We start from the raw sequence: 20,425 nt of genomic DNA, 5'->3' as shown, positions 1-20,425 counted from the left end.
TTAGATAAAATAAAACTTTATTAATCCCCCGGGTGGGTTCCTCCTTGGTTTTCAAGGACTAAATGTCAAACAGAAAACTTATTAAACAGAAGTATGAGACAGTCGAGAATTTACGCCAGTGTCTGGTTATATTTTAGATAGCAAGAAGCAGACGGCCGAGTTTATTAAACTCCACCGAGACAGCGGTGACGCTAATCAGAAGGCTAGACCGTCCAATTTCACGCCTTTAAACTTTAAAGGCGTGTTTGTGTGTGTGTTTATACAATTGCTATTATGTTTGCACTTTATGTGTAATGTTACTGACTGCAGAGATCAGTAAGATGTGTGTATTTTTTATTTATTAGTTTTATTTATTTAATATTATTTTTTAATTGAATGACTGTCTAGTAGTTCACAGATGTCGAAAAACTGAGTGTGGTAAAGCCACTGATTTTGTTTATGTATATTTCTGCAATCTGCACATTGTACTGACTTTCATTTTAATGTTTACACCAGGGTTCCTTGTCAGCACTTTATGCTCAGATGTTTGTAAGCTAAAAATAAACTATTGTGTATGTTCAAATATACTGTTGTGATTGAAGAAGTTAAATAAAAATGTCAGTCATCAATTCATGCATCACCTCATGTCATCATAACAGAGGTCTGTCTTCCAGGAAAGAACAGTTTAAAATTAATGTAATATAGTATTGGCCATACTATATGATGTATTGCTTGTCTTTGTTTAATAATACAGAAGACAAAGACCTTCAAAAATAATCGCATATCGCATTGCAATCGCAATATTGGGGCAAAAAATCGCAATTAGATTATTTTCCATAATCGTTCAGCCCTAGTTCACAGTGGACATAGATGGCTTCTTTCACTCCTCTTTCAAACCGTCGGTCTTCTCTGTCCAAAATGGGTACATTGGCATCTTCGAAAGAGTGATCTCTGTCCTTGCAGATGGACCGCTGAGTCTTGTCCCGGGATAAAGGATGTGATGTACACTTGGAGCCTGTTTGATAAGTACTTTTGGATTTTGGAGAGTACATTAGCGGTATTGAGGGAATAATATCTACATGCTCCCTCTCATTCAGAGTATTATAACATTTATTGTCAAAAGTATGCAGATGACACACAACTCTACACATCAGTGTCACCACATGATTGCAGTTCCCCTACACTTAAACAAAAAGTGCATTAAGCAAATCGGTGGTTGTTTTCACCCCCAAAGAAAACAGCCTATCTAGAAAACATGATGCACAAATTCAGCCTTACATCAGAGGTGCTGGAGCCTATCCCAGCTGTCATAGGCCAAGACGCAGGGTATACCCTGGACAGATCTTCAGTCTATCACAGGGCTGGCACAGAGACGCACTCACAGAAACACCTATAACCACTTGAGACACCAGTTATTTTAACCCCATGCATGTATTTGGGGAGGAAGCCAGAGTACCTGGAGACTCCACAAAAGGCATCTCTTGTAAATCCAGCCTGGATTCAAACCCAGGACCTTATTTCTGTGAGGCAACAGTGCATTTCCCTACCGTGCTAGTACCATAGGAAAAATATTGGAAAAATTAAAGGATTTCAGTCTGAAGCAGATGCAGAAAATCTTGCTTGCACAGTATTCAAATGATCACATCTTCAGCGGATTATTGTAACTGTGTCTTTACAGGTCATAGTAAAACTACAGCTCATTCATAATTCTGCAGAAATCTAACAAACATCAAAAAGGTGGAGCACATTACTCAGTAAAAAATAAATCACTGCATTCCCTTTGAATAACTTTTAAAATCATTCTCATGTGTAAAGCACTAAATGGACTCTTACTGAGTTACATTTTTAATTCAGCCTTTGCCTTACAAAACATCCAGATCGCTGAGGTCATCAGGAGCAAGCTTACTGTTTTCCCACTATTGGAACAAACAAAGTGAAGCTTTGTGGATTGTATTTTCAATACTTTTGTATTGATTTACCAACTTCAGGAAATAATAAATGATTTGAAATGTTTGAACCCTTTTTTTGTTTTTTTGTTTTTCCTCCCCCACCTCTGCAGGTTTCAGGCGCAAGGAGTTTCGTGGGAAGCTGGCCATCGCTATAACGGCTAACTTTGTCAATAGGAACACAACAGCAGAGGCCAAAGTAGAAGAAATAAGTGGCGTGGCCTTCATCTTTAACCAAAAGTTCTTTCTGGAACTCAAAGAGGACACGGGTGAGTCAGGAAAGAATGTTGCAGTGGGAAAATGACAGCTTCTCCCGCTCTAAATGCTGCTCCTTCCTGCGCTAAACGTCCTCTGTTAAGTAAATATGTTCATGTTTGCAGGAATCGACTTGGAGAACATAGTTTACTACAAAGACAACACCCACTACTTTGTCATGACTGCAAAAAAGCAGAGCCTGCTGGACAAAGGGGTCATCATTAATGTAAGTTTACTCAGCTGACTTTGATTTAATCAGACACACAAACATAGATTCGACTCTTCCAGACTCCAATGGGTCACAGTTCACACCCTCCCTCTGTGGTTAACCCTGGTTCCAGGATTCAAAGGCCGTTCCCAAACAGGAATGCGTGCGTGCTCGCCAGACCAGTGAGTGACGGGTCGGCATAGAGGAGGTTGATGAATGGGGTTCTAATTAAACGCTCATGCGCTGCCCTACACACCTACACACACACACACACACACACACACACACACACACACACACACACACACACACACACACACACACACAATTAAAGAGATTAGACATTATAAATGCGGTTATTACAGTTGCATTAGGACATCAACTGGATCATATTGGAAAGGCTCCATGTGACCCTCAGTCTAACCACCCAGTAATGTCTGCCAAACCAGTTATCTGAAAATACACACACACACACACACACACGAGAGTATTAGAGTATTGGGGATGGATTGGCATACGTATGAGGGCTATTTATTAATTTTCTTTCTCTCCCCTCTCACATACCTTTATTACCAGTTCAAGACCATTACATGGATTTCTCTTAAGATCCTGGAAACTCTCCCTAAACCTGTTACAACTATTTCTTTTAAAAAATGTAATTATTTCTTTTAAGATAATTTGTGACGATGAGGTCCCCACAGTGTAAAAGAAGGCAGATGTTTTCCCCCACAGTGGGAGTAATATAGGTAAAGACGCATGTGTTCAGTGAAAGACAGTGTTGAGCCTTTTAATAAATTTTTTTTTTTTTTTTTTTAACATCAAGTTTTAGCAGAAATATAAAACTCATTTCTGAATTATCCCGGTTAATATTTCTTCATTGACCATCAGCCTTGCTGCTTTGATTAAAAATGATGGGATAACACTAACTTTTTAAATATGGTGGAAAAGCAACTGTCAATACAATGTGCCTAAAACTAACTGTCTCCTTCTTCTTAATGCAGGATTACATGGAAACTGAACGGCTTCTGAGTCCTGACAACGTCAATCAGGAAGCGTTGCTCTCATATGCTCGTGAAGCGGCTGATTTTGGCACAAACTACCAGCTGCCATCCCTGGACTACGCCATCAACCACTACGGACAGCCAGATGTAGCCATGTTTGACTTCACCTGCATGTACGCCTCAGAAAACGCCGCCTTGATCAGGGAGAAACATGGACACCAGCTGCTGGTTGCACTGGTGGGAGATAGTTTGCTTGAGGTATGAGAAGTTGTAGCGTTCCCTTTTCATTGACAGTCGCTCGGTTTCTCCCTCCGCTCAGGTTCAGAGTCTGCGTGTCATCCTTGACGGCGCACTGTCCTTCCACCCTCACATCGTACTTTGATCTTCGTAACATTAATCGCTTCCATCCGTCTCACCCAACAGTACTGCCGTGCCTGCGTGTTCAAGTTCAACCATAAATTTTAGCTGTTCCTGAGCTCTGCTGCTCGCACCATCACCAGCTCGTCCATTAACCACATCATGCTTGTCCTTCAGCAGCTTCACTGGCTTCTGGTTCAATATTGTATTGAGTTCAAAATTCTGCTCCCAGCTTTCAAGGCAGTCACTAACCTTAAGTGCCTCCCTGAACTTCTGGGTGCGTTTCTCCATTTCATTGTGGCATCCACCCGTTTGACTGCTATGGGCTCGACAGGCTTCACCTTGTCCGTCCATCACCTGTGGAACTCCCTCCCACCAGACATCCATAACACCGACTCTCTGCTTTCAGATCCCATCTCCAAACACCATCGTTAAACTCCACACACAGTCTGATCGTTTCCCACCTGCTACTCTGGTCATAATGACTTTATGTATTGTAAACTTGTTTTATTAACTGTTTTATTGAATCTTTTATTGACTTAATGAGATGTATATTTTTAAGTCTTCTAATGTGATCTTGAGTGTTTTTGACAGGTGCCTAGAATAAAATGTACTTATGTATTTATTTATCAGTGTCGTGAAAGTTGTCCGACACTGCTCTTATTGTGTGCCAGGCTCAGCTTGTGTGTGTCATGCTTTCTGTTTACAGCCGTTCTGGCCGATGGGTACGGGTTGCGCTCGGGGTTTTTTGGCTGCCTTTGACACTGCATGGATGGTGAAGGGCTGGGCAAAAGGAAAGAGCCCACTGGAGATCCTGGCTGAGAGGTGTGTGAGCATGTTCATGGATTCAAACGGATTATGTCTTCTAATAATGCCTGAGCTGGTTTGTTTCCACATGAATGCACTTTTAAGTCATAGAACTCTGGGTTCCTTTTAAAAGCTGTTCTTTCTTAAGTCTGATAGTTAAATCTTTCTTTCTACTCCAGGGAGAGCATTTACCGTCTTCTACCCCAGACCACCCCAGAGAACATCAGTAAAAACTTTGAACAGTACTCCATTGACCCTGCTACCCGCTACCCCAACCTCAACGCCAGCTGTGTGCGCCCACATCAGGTGAGTCCTGTGCTCAACAGGGTACCTGTGAAGGAAGAAGGCAAGAAGTTGCCTTCTACACTTAACAGAAATACTGGATTGAAATCTCTACTTGTCTACCTCCATTATAAACTAGAATGTTAGGGGATCGTTTCCACATTAATATGGTAGATGTCACATAAATAAACCCGCGTTTGAAGAGATTTAGATGTTTCAGTTATTCTCCATAAGGCATCGACAACGAGCTCAAACTTTTTCTGAGCAAATTCTCTACAAATTCTGCAGTGTGAGATCAAATCTCTACTGCTGCTGGTGTTTTGGCACCAACCAACTACACCCTCAGTGAGAGCTGCGTTTCTAGATTTACATCGATAATATTCAGCTCTGCAAATAAGGGCAGTAGGGAAACTCAGTATGCTCACTTGAACTATGCAAATATATCACATTTGCCATCACAAATTCTGATGATTCAGCACTATGGTGCAGCTGAGAGGGGTCATCAAGGAGTAATTGCTATGATTCTGAATATGAAAATATGGGGACTGTCTGGTGAAATCAAGAAGGGTGTAATCTGACATCCCTACATTGATATAAACAAACTTATGTGGCTGTTTCATTGCATTAACAAAAAAATAAGTAGTCATCAACACCAAACATCTTCAAACCCGTGGTCACACAAATATTCCTGGATTTGGTAAATGGACTGGTTCTTATACAGCGCTTTTCTACTCTTCTGAGCACTCAAAGCACTTTATACAACTTGTGCATCGGAGAGCAATTTGTGGTTAGTATCTTGCCCAAGGATATTTGGCATGCAGACTGGGGGAAGCGAATCGAACCACCAACCTTCCGATCGGTAGATGACCTGCTCCTACCGCCTGAGCTACAGCCACCCCCAAATTTTGTCTTTTGTTTTTCGTCTTCATAGCCATTGGACAATAACAGCCAATCAGTTTCAAAAGATCAAAACAGGAAATGAGAAAACATCTCTCAAAGTATTGGTTCTCGTGACACTGGAAGCCTGCAGACTCTGAAAACTCAAATGTTTTTTTTGGGCAGTCAACACAATCATGTAAGCTTTCCACTGAATGTGGAAATGAAAGAGTGCCAAGTACATTTTGTTCCAACAGAAACCTTTGTGGTCAGTATCATATATATATTGCAGTTCAAATGCCATGTACCAATGTAACATTTAAAGAAAAAAAATATACAAATTTTAGTCGACAGCCTACAGTTTCTATCTGCACATCCCTAGAACCTATATGTCATTAGGCCTCCTGATTTTTGTACTTCCAGGTGCGTCACCTGTTCATTGATGGTCATCAGGGACCAGGTCAGATAGAAAGAGGAGGACCAGCACGTCGATCAGTCAACCTGTCCAGGAAAGGTAGATGTTCCTCCAAGCTACAAAGTGCACTCCAACCATCAAACATGAATAATGGATTTAATTATAATCGTGTCAAGTTATAACCAATGGTAACATCAAAGAACCTCAACGTTATAGTGCATTACAGAAAAAGACAGTTGATGATAATCGAGCTCTCCTCGTCGTGTTCTTGGACCTTTGCACTTTGAGAGCATTTGATGCATCTGGACAGACCCAGCATGTCGAACAGCTTCATTTTCTGCTGTGTGAGTCTTTAATAGTCACAAATTGGAGATTACAGTCCCAGCCAATCTACTTTGTTCACGGAGCTATAACAAAGAGCAGATTGTAGATGTGCCTAATATGTAGCGGCATAAAGGATTGCTGCCAACTGCTCAGGTGGGACTTAATTAGTCTGTAAAAGCTCCCAGTCTTCTTTTAATAGTAATCTGATCATTCTGACTCATCAGTAAGACCTGGATGCATCTGCAGCCTCATTAACACTGCATGAAAGCTTTCTTTGAAACATCAAATTGAGAAGCTCATACGAGGTTTCCAAAAACATCTTAGCACCGTTTGGCAATGTCATCTAATACCCCAAAAAAAGAGTCTGAATAAATTCCTCAGATTGGTTCACAGAAGGAAGGCCGCTGACATCATACTGAATGCTTGCTCAGCCCTCCTGAGGGGAAACTTTAGCTCCATCTCAGTCACAGGCTCGACACGCCTCATTGCAGACAATACAGGTGGATAACATTACACCTGCACGAGGGTCCAACATGAGGCCTCTTTCATGCATGAGCTGACCTGATATGATCTGGAAGAGCAGATGCACACAGTGTAGGGCTTTGCATTTAAATTTGCTCAATTTAGTAATATTAGTACTTTTGGTTATGTTGCATGAAGTCGTACTTTTCAGAGGCACTATGGAAGTATCTGTTCTAAAACCTGGGATGCAGGGGTAATCAAACATTGCATTTGTAAATAAAAAAAAAAAAAAAAAAAGGTAAATATTAACAATTTTAACAGTGTTCATGTCTCCTGCCCCCATAAACGATGCGCCCTGAGACGGCCTCCCTGTAATAATATGATGGCAGTATTGGAGCACAGGATTAACTGGAGAGCTAAAAAAAGAATGGAGTTGGTAAAGAGCTGCGATTATCCTGGGAATATTATACTAATTAGGACTAGGGTTTTGCAATAGAGCCTCAAAATTATATTGTATTATTTCAAAGGAAATTTGTAATACTTTTGAGAATGTAGGAAAAAATGGATCGAATCTGTAATAAATAAAAGCTGTGCTGCAGGCCGCACCAAAATGAAGAGCAGTGAGCTTCTGTAAATCTGTGGCCACAGAGTACCAGCAACATATTATATAGCAATAGTAGTGACACAGCATAAGTCAAGCCCAAACGTAGCCAAGGTAGCGTTTTTCCCAGAAAAAGTGCTTAAAACTTTAGTTTAACAACAGCTAAGTCAAGTTCAGCTCTTCAGTAGCTGCACAATAAAGGTTTCCCACAGGTTGCTCTTCCTGTTGTGTGGAGTTTAACTAACTAGTGCATCAAGAATGGAGAACTGGCTGTTGTTAGCTTAACATCATATGAAGGATTCGTGATCTGATTGTACTCGGTGTTTGTTGAATCCGGTCCGTTTTCTTGCATTTTTGTTTTCTTTTAAGTTGTTGTCCGAGGCTGACAAGCAGCTGTCGCTGCATGGGCCTGTCTTGTTATTTGTGCTAGGAAGGAAGATGCATGACGTATGACATGACATATTAGTATCACATGCTTTTTATCATGTAAAATCATTAATAATTCTCACTAAGCCTGTGCTATTTCATAAGTTTGTTTAAAATCATGCACTGAAGAGGACACTGGGGTTTTCTCAGAAGCAGGGGATTGCATTGATACCCCACTGCTCCCAGTCCCGCTACCTATAGTGTTTTTGCAGAAAGAGTACTGGGACCCATTGGACACTCTAATTCCTTCTCTTGTTTGTGTTGCTTGAGTTTACGGTCATGATTTAAAGCATGTCCTTGCATGTGCTCTGCTGCCAGTGTTGCTTCAGGCCTGGGAGGTCGTTCAGGTTTTGCAAGTTCAAACCAACCCGTACTTTATTAACGTGCCATAGTGTCAGCACTGTCTGAGGAACATTTCCAGCCTTGAGGAAATAATGGTGACGATGAAGATGCCCTTTCCTGTGATGCTGCATGCTGACAGACTGTTTCTCTCTGTAGAGTCTGAGGTCCATCCTGGCCGCCTGCTGAACTGGTGTCAGAGGCAGACTCATGGGTACCAGGGAGTCGATGTCACCAACCTCGCATCTTCCTGGAGGAATGGCCTGGCCCTCTGTGCTCTCATCCATCGGCAGAAGCCTGAGCTCATGTAAGGAGAGCCAAAGCTTGCTAACAGGAAACACTTGCACTAATGCTCGTGATAATTCAGGCGACGATTTTTGCTTCTCATACTCATGCTCCGTCAACAGCTTCAAGAGCAATGTTTGGTTTAGAATAGCTTAGTAATTGAGTCATATGATTGTGCAAATTAAAAACAAACAAAAGAAACCTTTCAGAGCCATGTCTCTTTGGCTCTCTCCTCACAGTTTAATTGACTTTTCTTGTGCAATGCTCAATTTTTAAATTGCTTGCTTGATAATTGCTTGATTTCCTGCTGTAGTGGAGCCGTCAGCAGTAACTGGAATGCCCTCAAATAGTCAGCAAGCATAGACTGCTTTATGTATGCTGTCATGAAGCCTCAAGCTGTCACCATCTTGGCTTATTGAAATTGTTCTGAACACAGTGCAGATCTGTATTTTGGTTAATGACTTATATTTTTGTCATATTTTCCTTTAGTTGTTTTTATTCAGCTTTGCTCTAATGTGTGAAGCATTTACGGGACATCTGTAAAATCTAGAAGCTAAATAAATGGCTTGAGTTATCCTCCACAAACGGCTCTATCTCTAGATTGTTTTCAGTATATGGAATATATATGAAGAAACCTCCTGAGCGTATACACACATCTCCTAACCTCACCTTCATCTCCTTTTCCATTTCAGTGATTATGACTCTCTGAACGAGGAGGACGTGGCGGGGAACAATCAGCTGGCGTTTGATGTGGCTGAGCGAGAGTTTGGCATCCAACCGGTGACGACAGGAAAGGAGATGGCTGCAGATTCTCAACCTGATAAGCTGCTGATGGTCCTGTACCTTTCCAAGTTCTACGAGGCCTTCAGGAACTCGCCAGCAAACAAAGGTCAGCTTCTTCCTCACAGAACCACAAAGATTCTTACATGAATTTTTTTTTAATTCAATCATGAACAACCCAATGTTGTTGGGTTTTTTGTTTTTTTTGTTTTTTAAAGTTAGTCTTCATCGTGTCTTTAAATGTAAATTTCTTGGACTGGAAACGGTAGCCCTAAAACCTGACCTCCTGACCCCAGTTTAGGAACAGGAAATGATCATTTAACATTTAACCGTGTGTATTGATCTAACCCTGAACACACAGACGGGGAAGCGGTCGAGGCAGTTATCCATTTGCCAAAAAATGTGAAATGCTGTATGTAACCCAAAAAAAGCTGTGAAAACAAGGCTCTCCATCCACTTTATTTCTCTTAAAGGACAAAACGATACTTGAGAAAATATCCTCACGTGGATCGCATCAAGATCCTTCTAGTGTTTTGGTTGGTAGACAATGATGCTGCTTACTGCTGCTGTGGACACATTTTCATTGTCTTTTTAAATTGTGGAGAAGTCCCTCTGCTAAATTATAGTCCCAGCTGAGTCTTCTACATGAGCTAAAGTTACATGTTACACAACTGTGGTTGAGTTGGTCCCTGCCAGAGACCTGAGTGGTATGTGAGCTATGTCTGTGGAAGACATATCCAGTCGCTTGGCGTAACTCTGGACGCCTTCAGGTCCAGCACCACTGCGAGCTGCAACCTCAGCCACGTTTTACCTAACGCACTTTAATGTTGGTGTTTGCAGACTTCTGCTGTCTGCTGAACTCAAAGGATGGAAAAATGACTGACTTTCAGTTTATTTGGTGGGAATTTAGGATCTTTAAGTGCATGACTTGAGTTATATTTAGTCTTTACACTGGGCCCCTTTGTGCTGCTGAATAGCCTCGGGTTATTTTGGAAAGATGCATTAGTGGTTTTTACTCCAGTTCCTTTTTTTATTTGGAGTCTAAGGATGAACCCTGGTCTAATTAAGTCCACTGCTCAGACTTGGCCTTATCTAAGTTTAGACTTATCTAAGTTTAAACAGGACTTGTTTCTAGTCCCATGTTTTTATTCTTGGACTGAAATAAAATAGCTTATATCAAAATAATTCACATTTTTCTGAAATTAGGCCATGCTGCTGCCCCTTAGCTTTAAAAAAAAAAAAAAAAAAGTTGTTCCCATTTTTTGACTTTTAAGTGGGCTCTGCAAACGGCAGATTTGAGCAGTAGGTGGGCAGGATTTCTGTATTCATAGCCAACACAGCAAGCCTGAGATGGCCTTATAAAGAATATTGCACTTAGTGACATCAAACAGAACCAAAAGTAGAAAAAAATAGTGAGGGAGATAAACATGTAGAGCAGTGTTAGACTCTAAATGTGAAGCAAGCGCTTTGGGCATCAGCTTTGTGGAAAAGGCCTTCAGGGAGTTGATAAGTTGCTGAATACGGATCTCCGCCCACCTCCCCTATGCTAATGTTACACGGCACTCAAACAATTCCACAATAGCAAAGATGGTGCTTAAAGTGTGACTTCCTGGGGTTTTAATGGTTTTTATGCTTTTTTTTTCTTTTTTTTTTCAAGCTGACTGGATCATGCAGGAGGGCAGAGTTCTGTGCACAGTTCTGTGTTCAGTGCCGTCCTGGCATACACAGGAGTCTGTGGTTGAAGATGTTCAGGTCCCGTGTCTTTAAAACGAGCTTAAATCATCATCCCTCCACCGCCGTGCTTGACAGTTAGAGTGAGGTGTTTTTGCTGACATGCTGTTTGGTTTTGCCAGACGTGGCTCTGTGCATTAATAGCCAAACATCTCCACTTTGGTCTCGTCTGACCAAAGGACACTGTTCCAGAAGCCTTGTGGTTTGTTCAGATGCGACTGTGCACACTTGGCTGCGCTGCCATGTTAAGAAATAAACTTGCTCCTGGCAACCTGTCCAAACAAGTCATGCTTCTTTAATGAAACTCTATTTTCATGAACTTGACCTGTAGTTTCTGAGATTTAGTTTTTTGGAATTTGCGATTTGGGCATTGGTAGTTTTGAGTCCTCTGTGTTGCTATTTTCCTAAACCATTTTTGACAGTGTTGTCCAGTGCGTTGTCTAATTATGGGAGGACCGCTGTTGCTGGGGACTGCTGTTTCAGCAGGGTAGTGTCTGCATCAATTTAATTTTCCTCTAGGTTGTCAGGACCCAGAAAGTCCCATTAAAGCTGCTCTGAAAACAAGTGATCAGCGATTTTTACTCCACCTGTCAGTGGTGGTTGTTCATGTAAAGGGAGCTTTTGTGTCCTTCTCTCCCACTGCCTTGTATGTGACGCATACAGGGTTTTTTTTGTTTTTTTTGTTTTTTTCCATTACTCAAATCAACAAGTGTCGCACTTGCAAACAAATCCACCTCTAAAATAGGAATTTTACTGTTTCCAGCAAGCCTTGTAATGACATTTGATCTTAATAGTAATTTTACATTTTCTTGAACTGTTTTAGCAGAATTTCCTGAAAAGATTGGATAACTTGTATGTAAACTGTATTGTGCTTATTTTCCAGTTTCCAGAGAAGGAGATGAAAATGGTGAAGATTATCAATCTAAAACCAACCACAAGGCGCTAAACCTGCCTCAGCCCAGAAAGAGGATTCCCAGGGTAAGGAGAAATGCTGATTCTTGCATTTTGCTGCTTTTTGTGTGATATTGATTTGATCTGAACATTTCTGCTGCTCAACAGTAGTCATATAAATTAGATTAGAGATCAGGTAGCATTAAAGGTCAAAGTAGTGTTTGTAATGCGTGTGTTATCTAACCATGAATCTTAGCTGTTAGTGTGCATAGGATTTATGAGTGCCGGAGGAAAAAGGCGTATTAGTGTAGAGCATCTGTTGTGATAAATAGGTTTGCTTTGTGGTTAATACTCCTGCAGGTTTGCAAGTTTTGGCTTATTGAGAGTACAACAGCCTTTTATTTTGAAATTTCCCACAGGTTTGCCTCTTTTAAAGTCTTTATTTTATTTTATTTTTTTAACGGATGAAAGTGAGATGCAGTTTGTATATGTTTGTGTTGTCTGATGCTGCAGGATGACAAGAAACTGGAGGAAGATTCTGATAACAAGAAACGGCGAAAGGGCAACCACTACCTCACAGAGGTAGGTTCTTCTTTGAAATAGCTTCATTCTTCCAAGCAATGTGGGTAATGCCACTTTTTGCTTTTCAAATTGATCTCACTTTCTCTTTCTCCTTTGTGTGATGCCAGTTGTCGTGTCACAGTGCTCCCCCTGCTGGTGAGGATGGGGAACAACGGGAGAACAAAGTCCGCTCCATGGCAACTCAGCTGCTGGCCAAATTTGAGGAGAACTCCGCAACAGTAAAGGCTCGAACAAAGGTGAGTTTGGTATTTATTTCCTCATCCTCCCTCTGCTGTCTGAGCAGTCTGTGTCGCCTGTGGGGTTTCTGCCTTCTGACTATGTAAAGGGTCTTAAAGGTTGTTAATTTACTTGGGATTTGCCTGCCTGCATCGGATGTGTTGCAGAACAGTTGGCTGTCATTGTATCCGTCTGTAATCTTTTAGCTTTGACGGAGAACATGATGCAGTTTTAAGCTGGTTAAAGAATGCTGTTTGCAGGTTTATTTGATGGTACACCAGAAGGAAAAAGTGTCTGACTCAATACTTCATCTTTGAAGTATTTTCTGTGAGTGTATTTCACTTAAATTCAATAATACTATCTTATGGTAAACGTGGTATGTTGATATTATGAGACTTCCTTTCTCATGATGGAGCATTTACATTTACAGTCTGACAAAAATCTATTTTTTGCTTTTACTTTGGAGAATTGATTTAATGCCTGTATCTTCCTCATGCATGCATTTGTTTTTGCTTGCTGTCCTCATATCACAAACTGGCTTCTTTGCGAAGTAACCCTTTCATGCTCTGCACACCCTTTTCTCACCCTTTACTTTCCTTTTTATTTTCCTATCCACGCCTCCGTCGGATCAGGACCCATCAGATCCATCCTACTCTCCTGCTCAGTCTCCTCCAACTTCCCCACTTCCTTCATCAGATGAGGAGGATGAGGAAGATGGGGAAGTGGAGAGAGAAAATCCCCGTTTTGCAAAGCCCAAAGATGACACTCCTCCTCCTCCTCCTAGTCTGCTTCCCACTCGCCCCAAGTGGCAGGTATGCTTGCCTCTGAGCGCCTCTGAACTTCTTCCATTATGTCATGTAGCATCTGTGCGCATCTGTGCATAATCCATTTCCTCTTGCCTTTGACCCAGCCTTCCATCTACCTTCAGTTGCTTGAGAATCCCGCTACTTTCCTCTCCTCCCCCAAATTCTCTCACACTCGGAGCGCCTGCAGTCGGTCTCCATCGCCCCCACGCTCAAAGAGCCCGTTGAGTCCTCCTCGCTCACTGAGCCCTGACACTCCTGAACATTACTACCCAGAACGCACCTCTCCAGACCTCTCACCTATTCGTCTTTCTCCCTCTCCTCAGTCTGCTCTGGGTGTTGGGCAGTCCTCTGAGAGATCAGGGGGGGTTATGCGGCAGGTGAATGTCATAGCAGTTCTTTACAGTATTTATTTATTTTGAATCCGTTCCAACTTTGACCGCCACCTGCTGTTCCTTTAGAGTAAAGACCAGAGACTGTCTGCTAGGGACTTTTCCAGGAGGAGTATAAAAGAGAGAGCTAGCCTCCTCTCCTCCATGTTTCCAGGCTCAAGCAGATCACCCTCAGCAGCTCCTCTTTGTCTACCACAGGTTGTGTATTATACACACTATTGGCATGAAAATGTTCATCCTTTAATCATTTTACTGCTGCATGTTCATGATGGCTAAATTGGGACTAATGCTCGTTTGAGATGTACAGCTGGCTGCTTTTCTGCTCTTTAATTGGTTGTCTGACAAAATGACATCATCTGGGAGGTTTAGACAGTTTGCAGTTTTTGTTTTTGACACTTAGAAGTCCTGCAAAACAACAACTTTCAGTTTAATTCCCAGCAGTGATTCTAAGATGGTAAATGTTACACCGCTCCTCTTCACTTTAGAGTTTGATAACCTTTTAATGATCTTGTTTCTGCGCTTTCATCATTTTATTCTACTCAGCCTAATGTTTCTGACTCCTCTTCTTTAGGTGGAATCATCCATTTCCTCTCCTCTTTCCTTGTCAACACCTCCTCTTGTTCTGTCTATACCTAAGAGCTCCACCGTCTACCCTGTGGTCCACCCTGTCCCTGACCCCACAGCCCAGGCTGGTTTCTCCTCTGTCCCACTTTGCACTCCTGGACACAAGGACAAGACACACACTCCCTCTTCCACAGACTCTGAAAAAACACAGGAAATCTGTTCACTTCATCCTGATTCCTCTGCACCCAACAGCGAAACATTTGCTGCTCTTTCCTTGCCTTGCTTTGGGACCCAAAAGAGCTCCTCTCCGCTCTCGGACGCTGGCTGTGAACATGAACAGAGCGGCTCGTCAGGCCTCGAGCAGAATTATGAGAATATGTGTGAGAGTTCACAGAACGATGTGGAAAATGAGCAGGAGAAGGTTCACAAAACTGTGACAGTTGATGATAGTAACGCATCTGAAAATAATCACACGAAGGTAACAGAGTCATTGTGCACGTCGATGGCCTGCATGAAGACCGCTTGGTAGTCGGTACTGCTTATCTAACAAAATATAAATGTAACGCTGCCTGAGCTGCATGAGCTTTAAACCTTCTGCAAAGTAACCCATTTCTGTGCCTGCATGAGTTTCCATTGTTGTGTTAACTTGTGAATGTCACGGAAGAAAACTAACAGCTCTAACATACTTCAACATTCAGTATACAGCAAGAAATCGCATTATGTTAATGAAAATTAAAATTCACAGTATTCTTTTGCAAAAATTCTCTTTTTTTTTTTTTTTTTTTTTTTTTTGGTTTATTGTGAACCTACAAATATTATTTTTGGAAGTCTAATTCATAACAAACTAATTTACTAGCTATCTCCCCAATGGATAAAATGGAAACATTTCACGAGAATGTAAAAAATATTCTGTTAAAATTAAAGTGTTAAGGCTATTAACCTTAAACCTGCTTATTAAGTAAAAATGTTGCCTTCCAATTAATTTATTTAAAAAAAGCTTGTTTTATAAACTGACTTCATGACCAGGAACTATAAACCCCATGGGGGCATTAGGTTTATAGTTTATAGCATGGGGGTCCTGCTCGTTGTTTTTCCTCTTGTATTCACATTCGCATGTGTTCAATAACACATTTATTCTTTATGAAATGAATCAAGCTGTTGCTCATTCTGCTGCTCATTTAGCACTCGGAGAGGTCTGGTCCTGAGGACCTCAGGAGAATCGTTCCAAAGTCACTCGCTCGCTCCATAAGTTGTCCGACTGGGGCTCCTCGTTACAGCAAAGAGGTACCAAGCAGTGCCTCAGTCTGAATACAGTGTGATACCGTTTAATACAAATCATCCATTTTCAGCCTTTTCCTTCTGCCCTCTTGATAATTCCTGTCTGATTCCCAAACTTTCACCCTTTTTCCTTCTTTTTTTCCCCTTCTCGTCTTTTTGTCCTCCCGTCCTCTTCACCTGTCATTAATGTTAGCGTACAGTTGGAAAGGTATCATCAGCCATAGATGCTAAAGCTCAGATACTGGCCATCCTCTATGAGACAGACCACAGGCCCACTGCTCCACCGGTAAGATGCATGTGGCTTTAGCCCCGAGTCTTTTTTTTGTCTGTGTTGCCGGGGTTCATTTAAAACTGCAGCTTGTATTCAATTTAACAGTATTTCATCAAAGCAAACACAACTCCAGATACTAATATTCATGAACTGATGGGAAATGTGTACGCCATAATCACGGGTGTAAGATGCATTTTGGGTGATGTAGGCAGGATGTCTTCTCTGGTTCTGGTACAGGACTTAGAACCTTTATGACAACTAAACAAATAATAAAATGTTAAATTGGTGAAGTTCTCTTTAACAGCATCTTTCATAACTAACAAAAAATGACTGTACTTGCTTCCCTGCTTTGACACATACACAGGCCTGGAGCAGGTCTAAACGTCCATGAATCTTCTGCTCTTTTTACAGTCCTGTAATATCGCCTGAGAATAAGTATCCAGACTGTTCCTGTGAACTGGAAGTGGTTGTTTTATTTTTTATTCTTGTTATTGACTCTTGCACAAAATTATACTGTGTGTCCCTAAAAACTTTCATATACTGCTTCAGCAACTTTACAGCTATCAAGAGCAACACTTTCTGTGATTGTGACCAGCTTTGCAGCTTTGACAGTTTCTTTATGCTGCAATCTGGCTGTTTGCTCCTGATATGTGTGTTTTTGTTTGGGGGTTCTTTTTCTTCCCCTCCTCAGGTGTCTCTTGGAAGAAAACGGTCCTAAAAGCTTGCTTGAAAGAATCTTTCAAAAATCTAACCCTATGCTGGCCTTCTTCCTCTCAGTGTGTGGTGCGTAAGGACTTCCCTCCCGGGTTGGGCGGCAGCGACATCTGCCACTTCTGCTCCAAGCGGGTGTACGTGATGGAGAGACTCAGCGCCGAGGGCTACTTCTTCCACCGAGAGTGTTTCCGCTGCGACGCTTGCAACTGCACTCTCCGCCTGGGAGGACACACATTTGACTCACAGGAGGGTACGTTGCATTTGCTGGACTTGCCTTTAAAACCTGTAGGAGACGTCACTTCAAAATATATTTTTTTTCTGCTTTCTGTACAGCTAAATTCTACTGCAAGCTGCATTATGCACAGCGCCTGTACAGCAATAACCCAGGAAGAGTTAGGAGGAGAATGGTAAGGAACCCAACACCCAACATTTACTTATTACAAAGTAAATGTTTATTACACAATGTAATATCCATATGTAATATCACTGTTCAGTTCTATTAGCTAGCTTTTAGAAAAGATCTTCTTTTATAGCACAAAGGAAATGTTTCATGTTAACCTCTTTTATAAGGAGCTTGGAAAGAAAAGGGTCTGGACTTCCAAGTTTCCTTGAAGAAGTTTCACCTCTCATCCGAGAAGTTCTAAGAGCAATGGAGAGTCCCACATTTTAAACTCTACGGGAGTGTCCCCAAGAGGGACATGGACCCCCTATTGATCCTCTACCTAATCACACGAGCCAAGGTGTGAAAACATGTGTGGGTCACAATCGGCCAAGGTTTCAGGTGAACCCATTGTGAAGCCTAGCCCCGCCCTATGATGTGATTTCCTGTGGTCAAATGGCCCAGGATGTGAGTTGGCGTTAAGGTGTCTGGGAAGGATCTCAAACCTGGATTATAGATGACAGACACTTGGTGTCGTAAGCCACCGCCTCTGTTCAAAGATGGTCATTCACGGTGGACATAGATGGCTTCTTTCACACTTTCCTCTAAAGAGGATGCTAATGTTCACATTTTGGACATTTGGATATTTTAGGTAGAGGATCAATAGGGGGTTCATGACCCTCCTGGGGACACTCCCATAGGGCTTAAAATCTGAGACTCTCCACCAATTACTCTTAGAACTGAAGAAGCTTCTTCAAGGAAACAAGGAAAAAGTCCAGACGCTTTTTAGAGTACGATGACCTGGATGACTGAGAACCTTCAGACGGTTTTCTTCACTGTTATTCATATGAACGAGTACCTATTATTATGGGATGGCATTCCACCCTGCTTAAAGGATACAATCAAACCTTCAGTGTGGGTATCTGTCCTCCATACTCTAATTCTGGATTACCCTATATTCAGCATGAAAAGAATAGCAGTGTTAGAGCATCGGTGTGAAACGGTAGTTTTAGTGGAGTAAACTTGTGTGGTTGTCTAAATCTTCTTGTTGAAAAGTTCCCTGTTGTTGTTTTAGAAGAGTGTGTTGCGTTTCTGAGTTCTTTCTCTGTGTGTTGTTTTTGTACAGGAACCCCAAAGTCGTGTCGCACCCTCGTCCATGGACGGCGGGAGCTACACCACCGCCACCACGGGCAGCACCCAGCTGCAACCCCCAGGTACCCTGGTTTCCTTGCTTAGGCGAGGCTTGAGCCTGCCGAGGCGTGCTAGCCGGGCTGTGTGTGTGTTGCCTCAACAGCTGTTGGGAAGTGTGTGTGAGTCTTTCTCAGCTGTGGGGTCGCACGTAAGGAGCTACTCGCATGACTATGTGTTGCTGTTTGAGCTGCTGAGCCTGGGCTGTCCTCTGCTCTACATGATGCATGAGGTGTTGGGACAGATCTACCAGGAGCCCCAGATGGCCCAGCAGCATCTCGTCGGCCACCAGCTCACTTAGGAGGGAGACTAACGGGGGGGTCATGGAGCCAGGTGGCCAGATAGGAGCCCAGATGGATTTCTTTTTCTTTTGCATTTCCCAAAAAAGCGTCAAATGTGCAATGCTTTCCATCATTTCATTTCATTTTAGTCTTGTGTTTTTGAAGCCATCAGTAATTTATGAAGCAGGACGCCATGTTGAGCGCTCTACCCGGGTTCTTTTGGTACATGCTTGTTGACCATCAGGCTCTCCTGGTGTTGTAACCTTCTCTGACTCACATGGGTTTGTTCCAGGCAGATTTTTACCCACTGGGCTGTCACAGAAATGTCCAACCCAGACCGCAAGACACTCTAAACAAGAATCTGATTAGTTAATATATCGTCAGTATTATAGTAATTGCACTAGAGTGACCTGGAACACGCTCTCTGCTTCAATCTTTTTAAGCCATCGGGACTGAGTGTTGGTTTTTCTCAGTGGACTAAACCAGTAATTGTGGTGTCTGCACTCTGCCTGCTGCCCCGTAACGCTGCAACACCAGAGTGTGCAATAGTAATACCAAACTTTTCTTCTTTCTTTTTTTTTTTTTTTTTTTTTTTTTTTTTTTATAATAAATACATTTTTCAGGAAGTGCTTTTCATTTTTGTATATCTTTTTTTTTTTTTTTAATCTCAAAGTATTTCACTTTGTGTATTTTCTTAAAGGTAATTCACCGATGTCCCTTTATTTATTCAGGATTCATTATTTATTGTATTGTTTTCTGTTAAAAATCATTTTAAAAATATGGATGGAATTCAAATTATTTAAAAAAAAATTTAATCATTTACGTTTCTCTCTTTGGGTGACGATTCATCTAATTTTTTACTTCTGTTTTCTAATTGTCACGAGAGCACCCACTCTGTGTTGGGGTTTTTTGCAGTATTTTCTTGCATTGGGTTATAAAATTAACTCAAAAGCACATTATTGCTTTTTCTTAAAAAATAAAACAAGAACAAAAAAAGACTCTTTATATAATGATCATTTCAGACTGTTTTTTTTTGTTTTGTTTTGTTTTGTTTTTGTTTGTTTTTTTTCTTTCGGCCTCCCTGTTGGCCAAAGTCATTGAATCCAAACCTACTGAAGTTCTTGACTCAGTGAAAATGTTCACTTTGTTTTTAGCTTTGCAACAATGTAGCGCTTTTATTTTGTGAAATGTGAGCCTTATTTGTTATATTCTGTTTTGTTAATGATACCTAAGGTGTATTCAGTGCTTAATATCGTAACGTGAGAATTTCAGTGCTGATTGTACCATTTCCTGTAATTCTCACTATATTGTGCATTTTTTCCATCTTTCCATTCATTCTCCTTTATCTTATCTGTCTCCTTTTTTCTCCCCCTCCCAAATTCATTTCCTCTGTCTCATTCACTTCATTTTGTTCAGTCCGTTCAAGTTTCCAATGCTGCACCCTCTGATTGGCTGAGTCCTGTGAAGGTGACGATTGGCTGGCTTTGGCCATAAGAGCTTGTCTGCTTTCGTAGCTCTGTACTGTCTCTGTGTAACCCAGAGTAACCAGCATGAACCACACGTATCGCATGCTATAGTTGATAAAGGTGTTACGTGCAGCTTTGTGGTATGTTAAATACTATATTAAATATTATGCAATGAACAGTATCATGCAAACAACTCGCCAAGAATACTTACATGAAAGGATGAAGCTGCCATTATCTTCAGTTCTTTGGTATCTAAACTGTGCATCAAACTGAAATTAGCTTTTCTTTTTAGCCATGCTAGCGGTTTGGCCCGTGCATAGACTGTA

The 20,425-nt window shown here is 41.5% G+C and overlaps 1 protein-coding gene across 3 annotated transcripts in view; it reads left to right on the top strand.

The window, feature by feature from the left end:
* The window catches only part of mical2b (microtubule associated monooxygenase, calponin and LIM domain containing 2b), a 62,979-nt gene that overhangs the window by 27,208 nt on the left and 15,346 nt on the right, over nt 1-20,425 (top strand). Inside the window, exons 6-25 of one of the 3 annotated variants that reach the window (XM_085414823.1) lie at nt 2,039-2,194; nt 2,306-2,406; nt 3,390-3,647; nt 4,456-4,571; nt 4,733-4,859; nt 6,135-6,225; nt 8,438-8,585; nt 9,256-9,452; nt 11,958-12,052; nt 12,479-12,547; nt 12,655-12,783; nt 13,396-13,575; nt 13,674-13,946; nt 14,028-14,156; nt 14,530-15,000; nt 15,705-15,806; nt 15,994-16,086; nt 16,849-17,035; nt 17,119-17,192; nt 18,291-18,378. In XM_085414823.1, the coding sequence (XP_085270949.1) occupies nt 2,039-2,194; nt 2,306-2,406; nt 3,390-3,647; nt 4,456-4,571; nt 4,733-4,859; nt 6,135-6,225; nt 8,438-8,585; nt 9,256-9,452; nt 11,958-12,052; nt 12,479-12,547; nt 12,655-12,783; nt 13,396-13,575; nt 13,674-13,946; nt 14,028-14,156; nt 14,530-15,000; nt 15,705-15,806; nt 15,994-16,086; nt 16,849-17,035; nt 17,119-17,192; nt 18,291-18,378 (3,084 nt within the window). The remainder of the gene's footprint in view (nt 1-2,038; nt 2,195-2,305; nt 2,407-3,389; nt 3,648-4,455; nt 4,572-4,732; nt 4,860-6,134; nt 6,226-8,437; nt 8,586-9,255; nt 9,453-11,957; nt 12,053-12,478; nt 12,548-12,654; nt 12,784-13,395; nt 13,576-13,673; nt 13,947-14,027; nt 14,157-14,529; nt 15,001-15,704; nt 15,807-15,993; nt 16,087-16,848; nt 17,036-17,118; nt 17,193-18,290; nt 18,379-20,425) is intronic. The other 2 variants (XM_085414824.1, XM_085414825.1) reach the window with 2 other exon arrangements.

This window comes from Rhamphochromis longiceps, linkage group LG7 (assembly GCF_057381845.1).
Source record: "Rhamphochromis longiceps isolate RC_006_pf linkage group LG7, R_longiceps_female_GT1.1, whole genome shotgun sequence".
In the NCBI taxonomy this organism is placed as follows: domain Eukaryota; kingdom Metazoa; phylum Chordata; class Actinopteri; order Cichliformes; family Cichlidae; genus Rhamphochromis; species Rhamphochromis longiceps.
The sequence above is the reverse complement of the archived record's forward strand: the minus strand, read 5'-3'. Positions and strand labels throughout refer to the sequence as shown.